The sequence below is a fragment of the Bombina bombina genome, chromosome 11 (assembly GCF_027579735.1).
Source record: "Bombina bombina isolate aBomBom1 chromosome 11, aBomBom1.pri, whole genome shotgun sequence".
NCBI lineage: Eukaryota > Metazoa > Chordata > Amphibia > Anura > Bombinatoridae > Bombina > Bombina bombina.
This window is the reverse complement of record NC_069509.1, coordinates 33,475,545-33,485,702: the sequence shown is the minus strand read 5'-3', so window position 1 is coordinate 33,485,702 and position 10,158 is coordinate 33,475,545. Positions and strand designations below refer to the sequence as shown.

General features: G+C 39.7%; 1 protein-coding gene across 1 annotated transcript in view; it reads left to right on the top strand.

Annotated features, from left to right (window-relative positions):
* Nucleotides 1–935: 935 nt before the first annotated feature.
* The window catches only part of LOC128641630 (uncharacterized), an 18,099-nt gene continuing 8,876 nt past the window's right edge, over nt 936–10,158 (top strand). The window contains exons 1-7 of the mRNA XM_053694167.1: nt 936–1,061; nt 1,142–1,201; nt 3,365–3,425; nt 5,788–5,977; nt 7,864–7,910; nt 8,465–8,513; nt 8,691–8,757. Coding sequence (XP_053550142.1) covers nt 936–1,061; nt 1,142–1,201; nt 3,365–3,425; nt 5,788–5,977; nt 7,864–7,910; nt 8,465–8,513; nt 8,691–8,757 — 600 coding nt within the window. The remainder of the gene's footprint in view (nt 1,062–1,141; nt 1,202–3,364; nt 3,426–5,787; nt 5,978–7,863; nt 7,911–8,464; nt 8,514–8,690; nt 8,758–10,158) is intronic.

Here is a 10,158-nt window from a genome sequence, read left to right as displayed (position 1 = left end):
TAATATTAGCTTATTGGCTTAAACTTTAACTAAGTGGTCAATAAAATCAGCTGGGTTGGGCACACCATTGGTGAGTTCCCAGCAGAGATAATTAAAGCTACAGAAGATATTTGATAGATCAGTACCAGCTTCCTTGTCTGTTACAGCCTCCCTGATTGGTTAGTGGTTATAGGCTTGGAACACCGCAAGTCAGACCTGATTGGCTCTGCACATGAACTATAATATGGGCTGTCAGAAATTGCCAAAGTAACTTAATCTGTGAGTTGAGAAGTGCACAAATCTAGTCTAGACCACCTGTACATGTATATGCATCAGCAGGGTCCTTAAAGCCCAGGGCCCAGTAATCATGACACTAAGAAAATACAAATTAAGATATTAATAAAATAAAGTATGATAAACGCTTGTTTTGTATCCAAAAAGCCAGTATGCTGATGGGGTTATAATGGGAAATATCCATTGACTAACCAGCCTGAGTAACCTAATCCTTAAAACTTTAAAGGGATATGAAACATTTTCTTTCATGATTTAGATAGAGAAAACAATTTTAAACAACTTTCCAATTTACTTCAGTTTCAAAATGTGCTAAGTTCTTTTGGTATCCTTTGTTAAGAGCAGCAATGCACTACTGGGAGCTAGCTAAACACATCGGGTAAGCCAATGACAAGAGGCATATATGTGCAGCTCTCCCAGCAGTGCTTTTCTGCCATTGAGTCTACCTAGGTATGCTTTTCAATAAGGTATAGCAAGAGAAAGAAGCAAATTAAATGTTCTATCTGAATCATAATATAAAAAGTTTCATATCCCTTTAAGGAAGGGTTTGCCCTATTCTAGCAGTAATATTAAATGTCAATATGTATTCTGTACATTAGTAGGTTCTAGGTGCAATACTCTCCCTGTGATTTCAGTGCAACGCGCTACAGGCAGCTGGTGTCGCCATGCCGAATCCTCGTAAGAAGGTGCCTATCCTGGAGCTGGATTTAACCCCTTCCTCCCTACATCTCCTGAAAAGGGCTCACCTGCAGCAGCATTGCAAGAGGCTAGGTCTGAGTGCAGGGGGCAAGGTGAGGAGGTTATAAGGGTTAAAATGACCTTATTATGTGGTTTGTACAGTAGGATTCACTGATGTCTCATTTATACACAGAATACTGATCTTCTACAGAGGCTGCAGGATTATTTAAAACAGACATCAAAAGGTGGTCAGGTAAATAATTCCACATTACCCTCAGCATTTTTACCTCCTTGCACCCCTCACCCCTCTACCCTTAGTCTATAGTCACTTGTACTTACCCCCTTAGTCTATAGTCACTTGTACTTACCCCCTTAGTTTATAGTCACTTGTACTTACCCCCTTAGTTTATAGTCACTTGTACTTACCCCCTTAGTTTATAGTCACTTGTACTTACCCCCTTAGTTTATAGTCACTTGTACTTACCCCCTTAGTTTATAGTCACTTGTACTTACCCCCTTAGTCTATAGTCACTTGTACTTACCCCCTTAGTCTATAGTCACTTGTACTTACCCCCTTAGTCTATAGTCACTTGTACCCACCCCTTAGTCTATAGTCACTTGTACCCACCCCTTAGTCTATAGTCACTTGTACCCACCCCTTAGTCTATAGTCACTTGTACCCACCCCTTAGTCTATAGTCACTTGTACCCACCCCCTTAGTCTATAGTCACTTGTACCCACCCCTCTACCCCTTAGTCTATTGTCACTTGTACCCACCCCCTCTACCCCTTTGTCTATAGTCACTTGTACCCACCCCCTCTACCCCTTAGTCTATAGTCACTTGTACACACACCCTTAGTCTATAGTCACTTGTACCCACCCCCTCTACCCCTTAGTCTATAGTCACTTGTACCCACCCCCTCTACCCCTTAGTCTATAGTCACTTGTACCCACCCCCTCTACCCCTTAGTCTATAGTCACTTGTACCAACCCCCTCTACCCCTTAGTCTATAGTCACTTGTACACAACCCCCTCTACCCCTTAGTCTATAGTCACTTGTACACAACCCCTCTACCCCTTAGTCTATAGTCACTTGTACACAACCCCCTCTACCCATTAATCTAGTCACTTGTACCCACCCCTCTACCCCTGTCTATAGTCACTTGTACCCACCCCCTCTACCCCTTAGTCTATAGTCACTTGTACTCACCCCCTCTACCCCTTAGTCTATGCTCACTTGTACTCACCCCCTCTACCCCTTAGTCTATGCTCACTTGTACCCACCCCCTCTACCCCTTAGTCTATAGTCATTTTTACCCAACCCCCTCTACCCCTTAGTCTATGCTCACTTGTACACAACCCCCTCTACCCCTTAGTCTATGCTCACTTGTACACAACCCCCTCTACCCCTTAGTCTATGCTCACTTGTACACAACCCCCTCTACCCCTTAGTCTATAGTCACTTGTACCCACCCCCTCTACCCCTCAGTCTATAGTCACTTGTACCCACCCCCTCTACCCCTTAGTCTATAGTCACTTGTACCCACCCCCTCTACCCCTTAGTCTAGTCACTTGTACCCACCCCCTCTACCCCTTAGTCTATAGTCACTTGTACCCACCCCCTCTACCCCTCAGTCTATAGTCACTTGTACCCACCCCCTCTACCCCTCAGTCTATAGTCACTTGTACCCACCCCCTCTACCCCTCAGTCTATAGTCACTTGTACCCACCCCCTCTACCCCTCAGTCTATAGTCACTTGTACCCACCCCCTCTACCCCTTAGTCTATAGTCACTTGTACCCACCCCCTCTACCCCTCAGTCTATAGTCACTTGTACCCACCCCCTCTACCCCTTAGTCTATAGTCACTTGTACCCACCCCCTGTACCCCTTAGTCTATAGTCACTTGTACCCACCCCCTCTACCCCTCAGTCTATAGTCACTTGTACCCACCCCCTCTACCCCTCAGTCTATAGTCACTTGTACCCACCCCCTCTACCCCTCAGTCTATAGTCACTTGTACCCACCCCCTCTACCCCTCAGTCTATAGGCACTTGTACCCACCCCCTCTACCCCTTAATCTATAGTCACTTGTACCCACCCCCTCTACCCCTTAGTCTATAATCATTTGTACCCACCCCACCACTCCCTGGGCTCTGGTCATTTGTGCCCATATTCTGTTACTTCCTGGACCTCTGGTCTATCCTCTAGAGGAGCAGGATTGTCTTGTTTTTTTCCTGAAAAATTACATACAGCTCCATGTGTAGAGTGGTTTGGATATAAGGGTTCAAAATCTCGATGATTCTTGCACTTAACGCTCTCCAGCTCTCACCTATAGCTTACAGGCACATGCAGTACTGCTGGTGCTAACTCATTCTTTTTCATCTTTTGTTTTACCTTAAACTTAACTACTAAAGTCACCGAAAACCCCTCCACCTGGCACACCAGAGGACAGGAGCACACCTGAGGCACAGACAGGTAATGTACACCTCCAGCACTATCCCTTTACTGGCAAACACAAGCTATAAGATAGCATTTGTACAAGCTTAAATGCCCCTGAATAACTGTAAAGGAACATGAAAACAAAATTAAAGGGACAGTCAACACCAGAACTTGTTGTTTTAAAAGATAGATAATCCCTTAATTACCCATTCCTTAGTTTTGCATAACCAACACAGTTATAATACACATTTTACCTCTGTGATTACCTTGTATCTAAGCCTCTGCAGACTCCCCTTATTTCAGTTCTTTTGACAGACTTGCATTTTAGCCAATCAGTGCTCACTCCTCTGTAAACACACGTGCATAAACTCAATGTTATCTATAAGAAACACATGAACTAACACCCTCTAGTGGTGAAAAACTATCAAATGCAGATGTGGCCTTCAAGGTCTAATAAATTAGCATATGAACCTCCTAGGTTTAGCGTTCAACTAAGAATATCAAGAGAACAAAGTAAAATTGGTGATAAAAGTAAATTGGAAAGTTGTTTAAAATGACATGCCCTATTTGAATCATGAAAGTGTTTTTTTTTTTACTTGACTGTCCCTTTAAGCGTTCGTGATTCAGCTAGTGTGAAAAACACATTTTCATTGTACTTCTTTTTTAAAGAGACAGACTTATAACATTACTAATATTCACAAAATATAAAATCAATCATGGATCCATGTTGTTAACAATATGTCACATATAAAACATATGATGAAAATAGTGTATGATTCCTAATATATTACTTATACATTAATCCTGTGTGGTAAAATGATGTTAAAAATAATTAGTCCCTATCTCAGTCCTGATAAAATCTGTACAAGGTTAGAGGAGCGGGGGCAGTTGTGCAGCCAGGGGCTTCTCAGGCAGCGGATTTACCCCTGAAAGTACCATCTGATGTTTGCTAGTTTTTGCATTTTTTCCTTCCTTATGAAAGTTTCAGACTCTTCTAAAGACTGTGCTGCATCCTCCTCTCAAAGTTCACTTTGGACTGATAACGAGGGGGCTTACAAACTGGTAAAGAGCTTTACAAAGAGGACATTAGGGTGGGTTTTAGTTTTTTTAACTGTTAACTCATAACCTGGGTATTTGCTTTAAAAATAAAATATTCCTCTAATACACATTGTTACTGCAGATCTGTGATTCTGATTCCCGTGTACTTGGGAGACAAATCTACAGAATAAATCTTTAATGAACACAACCTATTTAAAGGGATATGCTAGTCAAAATTAAACTCATCATTCAGGTAGAGCAGCAATTTTAAGAAACGTTTTAATTTACTCCTATTAATTGTTCTTATTTATTTGATATTACAAGAATGTAAGCTTAGGAGCCGGCCCATTTTTGGTTCAGAGCCTGGGTAGCACTTGTTGATTGGTGTCTAAGCTGCTGAACCAAAAATGGGTCGCCTCCTAAGCTTACATTCTTGCTTTTTTAATATAAAGATACTAAGAGAACGAAGAAAAAATAGAAGTAAAAATTAGAAAGTTGCTTAAAATTGCATTATCTATCTGAATCATGTAAGTTTAATTTTGACTGGACTATCCCTTTAAGCAACTTTGTAGTCTTTCAATTACAGTACCAAAGATTGTGAATTTAATCCAGCTATTGGATAGCGATGTAGTTTAGATAGATGGTATAGTGTAACAAACCCTTTAATTCATCATCAAGATGTGGCCCTTATTTCAGCACTGATTTATCTGTGACCAACAAAGGGTAACAAATTGCTAAGCTACGAGCACGAGGGATGATTTGGTGCTCTGTATCGCGTGGCTTCAGTGATGGCTGAAACAGTGACTTGGCTACGTCTAGGAACATTTAGTGTCACTAGTGATTTTTCTGTCCAAGGGAAAATAAATGTTCAGGGATATTTCATTTTCTTCATACAAAACTGGAATCTGTGTTTGGTCCATCTGGATCAATGGTTTTCAAACCGGTCCTCAGACCTCCCTAATAGGGCCACATTTTGAGGTTATCTGAACTAGAACACAGGTGAAATAATCAGCTGATTCGTAAACTTGGTTATTTCCCCTGCTCTTACCCAAGGTAATCCTGAAAACCTGGACTGTTGGTGAGGCCTGAGGACAAAAAACAGTGATCTGGATGGAGGAGCACAAATTGCAGGACCAATCAGATAATCATGTGAACAACATCTCTATTAGATTTCTGTACTAATTTATATGGATATGTACATGTTCTTTTTGATATAGGATACCAAGAGGACAAAGTAAACTTAATAGAAGTGAATTGAAATGTCTTAAAATGACATGCCTGATCTTAGTCATGCGCGTTTAATTGTCTTTCCCTTCCCTGATGCTTTTGCTACTGATTAAGCTCTCTATCTCTTTCTCAGGGGGTAGAGGCTGGTGTGTTATCCATGGGTTGCAGCTAACAGTGGATCGCTGGACACAACTAACTCTTCGGTGTGGGCGTGTCTGTGTGGCCATTGGTAATTCCTATGTACCGCTTCACCTTACACCTTCATCTTTGCCCACACCCCCTGGTCTCATGGACAACCTCGTCTGCAAGGAATGCTTGGAGAGGTCAGACACCCACAGCACTATATTAGTAAACAGATGGTGCCACAATTTAATAATGGCATAATGTTATATTTGATAATTAGCTGTCTCACTTGAAAACTCCAGATAACCAATCATTGTTTAGAAATAACCTCACAGCAAAGATCCTAATAACTTAGACACCCAGTAGCTACCGCAGGCAAAGCTCAAAATTATTTTCTCTTGACAAACTTTTGTTGCCTTCTATTGCATAATAAATTCACTAGCAGGGTGCACTGGGGGGGGGGGGGGTACACTGGCTGGGAACAGGGTTGCAAGTGCCACCCAGGTGGTGAAATTAAGGTTGAATCAGGTGCAGTGCCCTACAGGTTTTTTTTTTTTTGTAGGCATGCTCTTCAGATCTATCTAGTGTGCATAGTGAATCACCTTATTGGGTGCATTTGTAGAGTGCATAACCCAATCAGCATTTACTTTAGTATTTATCTATGGGGTGTATTCATTCCCCATATTAACTATTGCACGGGCGTTTGTAATTGCGTGAGGGCAGGGCTTGTCAGTCACCACAGAGGAATTGGTTTAAACTGCTTCATACATATCCATTGCAGCAAACCTGCAATAGATGGGGGAATTTGCCTCATGATAAATTCTACCTATAAATAGTAATTAACAGCTAAGAGCAGGATAAACCTTTTGGGATCCTTTGATTTATTACTCTTGTTTTGTAGTAATCAACTCAAGTCTTCAAAGGCTGTGAAAAGGTGAGGCATTCAGGATACATCAGCAGGAGGGGGTCAGATGACAGGAACCTGCTTATCTTGTGCTTAAAGGGACACTAAACCCAAATAGTTTGTTTCGTAATTCAGATAGAGCATACAATTTTAAGCAACTTTCTAATTTACTCCTATTATCAATTTTTCTTCGTTCTCTTGCTATCTTTATTTAAAAAGCAGGAATGTGATGCATAGGAGCCGGCCCATTTTTGGTTGAGAACCTGGGTTATGTTTGCTTATTAGTGGGTAAATGTAAGCCTCCAATAAGCAAGCGCTATCCATGGTGCTGAACCTAAAATGGGCAGGCTGCTAAGATTTACATTCCTGCTTTTTAAAATAAAGAAAGCAAGAGAACAAAGAAAAAATGATAATGGGAGTAAATTAGAAAGTTGCTTAAAATCTCATGCTCTATCTGAATCATGAAAGAAAAAAGTTGGGTTCAGTTTCCCTTTAGATACTAAAATCTAGTCTGTACCCCTCATGGGCGGGCATTGGATGTTGTGTAGTAAAACACAAGTTTCTGGTTGCCGTGCAACAGTATGGTCCTGATGTAGACTGTGATTAGATGAAATTCAGAACATTCACATAAAGGTATAGGCACCCAACTACCCCCTGTATTAGGCAGCAGATGTAAATGAATATGAAAGTCAGAACAAAATGTTTTGTATTTAGACAGTGTACTATATGATGTAAAAAAAAAAAGCTTCAAATTTAATTCTAATATCAAATGTACGTCTTTAGCTTAGTATCTTTGTTGAAACTTAGTTCCTTTCCGTTAGAGCATACAGAGGTAGACTCAGGAGTGTGCATGTGTATGGCACCTGTGTTTTATAATTGTTTCACCAAAAGAGAATGTTATATTTGATAACAAAAGTAAATAATTGGAAGGTTGCTTTTTTGTGTTGAACCCTGAAAATGTAATTGCTACTTCCCTGTCCCTGTAATGCTTTTGTGTTTTTTGCTAATGGCCAGGAAAATAGCTCACTCAGTGCAAAACTAAATCAAATCTGATGTTCTAAAATAGTGGTGCATCCAATGATATTAGAGGAAATCTGTTGGATTTATGTTTTTCTGTGTTCTATTTAGCCCCTAGTGGGTAATGTTCACCTTCTCTGTGTAACACTTATTTTTGTTACCCAGGAACCAGGAGAAAGAGTCTCGTATTCAGCAGAAATCTACAGCTCAAGGTATCAGACCAAATAAATAATTTATAGAAGTAGGAAACACAAACCTCTGAGCTTAGGTCTAAGACAATCACTTTATACAATGCTAATCTTTGAGTCAATCCATACAGAACGCACATTTATTTAAATGAAGTGACTATATCTTAGGTACAGTCAAGAAACATTATTCATCCTCTAGATATTTTAAGTGATACTTCATGACATTTGGAAGCCATTGTGTTTTTAGCACAAATAATTAGTTTGTATATCCAGTAACCTAAAAAAGCTAATAAAATCAACTCTATAAGAGCATGCTGGTTGGGCAATAGTCTACATTGTCATAATTTAAACTTGAGCAGTTGGAGAGATTTTTCCCAGTTGGAACCTTCTAAGAACAGAGAGATAAATGTAATTTTAAGTCATCAGCCATCTTCTATTGAGACCTGGCAATAAATGTGGGTTGTCCCTTCACCAATGCAATACAGGGCAGAGCCAGTCGTATACACTGAGGTTGGCATGGTCAGAAATAGGAAGTTATTTTCTTTGTGTCACCAGAGATGTTAATTTGTCTATTTCAGATAAATCCTATCCCCCTTCTGGGCAAATGAGAAAATCCATGGTCAGCAAGTAAGTGACGGTTCTATATCCAAAAAAACCCATTAGACTGGGTGCTTAGGGTTAAAGAAATTATTTCCAAAAAGGTAAATGGTTCTATATCCCTCAAGCATCTTCGTATACAGTGACTTTCATAGTCTGTTCACTCTCACCAAAGCTTTTCTGTGTTTGTGTGATTCTTCTCTTTAGTAACTCACGCTCCTGCAATAAGTCTAGCAGATTTCAACCTCAAGAGGACCCCGAATATGCACGAAAGGTGAGTAATACACAAAGGTAAATGCTAGCACTGATCTGCAAGTGTACAAAAGTGATTGCTAATCAGTCACTGGCTACAACAGGAGTATTACTGGAAATAAGTCTAGATTCTGTCACTGCTCTGTAGGGCTGAGCAGATGAGACCTCAGATCTCCTGTTATATGGATGGTTTTCCTAAGGTTAGAAGTATATTTTCTTTTGGTGCCATTTTTTATCTTAATAATAAATTTAGTGATAGTACAGGGAACTTAATGGGTTATGGGCTTATCAACTTTAATTAACTTGTTTTGTTTTTTGTTAAACAGATTTTCCTGCAGTAAGTGAAATGTGTTTTAATGTTTCTAAATTGTTAAAGGGACATGAAACCCAAAACATTTTTGATATGATTTAGGTAGAACATACCATTTAAACAACTTTCCAGTTTACTTCTATTATCAAACTTCATTCTCTTTGTATCATTTGTTGAAAGAGCAGCAATGCACTACTGGTTTGTATCTGAACCCATAGGTGAGTCAATGACAATTGGTGTATATATATGCAGCTACCAATCAGCAGCTAGAACCTAGGTTCTTTGCTGCTCCTGAGCTTACCTAGATAAAACTTTCAGCCAAGGATACCAAGATAAGGAAGCAAATTAAATAGAAGTAAATTGGAAAGTTGTTTAAAATCGTATGCTCTGTCTAAATCATGAATGTCTCATTTTGACTTTACTGTGCCTTTAATGTGCACCAATAGAGCAATGAGAGATCTGCTTAACTGCCAGTGAGCAATCCGGCCTGTTGCACCTGATCAAAATCAAAACATTTAACTTAGCGAGATGTCCACACTTACTGGATTTGGATTAATGGTTTACATATTTTACCCTGGTAGTTGTATGATTGGAGTTTAAGTGCGCACCTGTGGGACTTATTTTATTAATGAAATTAGAACTCAGAGGAATTCTTCAATCATAAATTATACTTTTTAATGTAACATTTTGGGGATCATTTCATCCCTTTCTTCCAGTCCAGACCCAAATGATTCCTGAAATGTTACATTTAAAGTATAATTTATGATTAAAGAAATCCTTTAAGGGCTGCAATTTCTATAAATTGATATACAGGCAAATCATCCGGGTGATTGACAAAACCTCAGGCGGATTCTCTTATCCATAATAAACATGTAGGTAATAAACATACAACACTGTGCAAAATGCTGTAAAGTAAGTAGGCTTTCAAAACTAGGAATGTTATTGATTTGATTGCATTGTGTTAATTGATAAAAGCATATTTGGTGTGACCACCCTTTGCTCCAAAACAGCATTAATTCTTCTAGGTACAGTCACCTGTGCACGTTTTTTTAAGGAACTAGACTGGTAGATTGTTCCAAACATCTTGTAGAACTAACCACAGTTCTTCTGTAG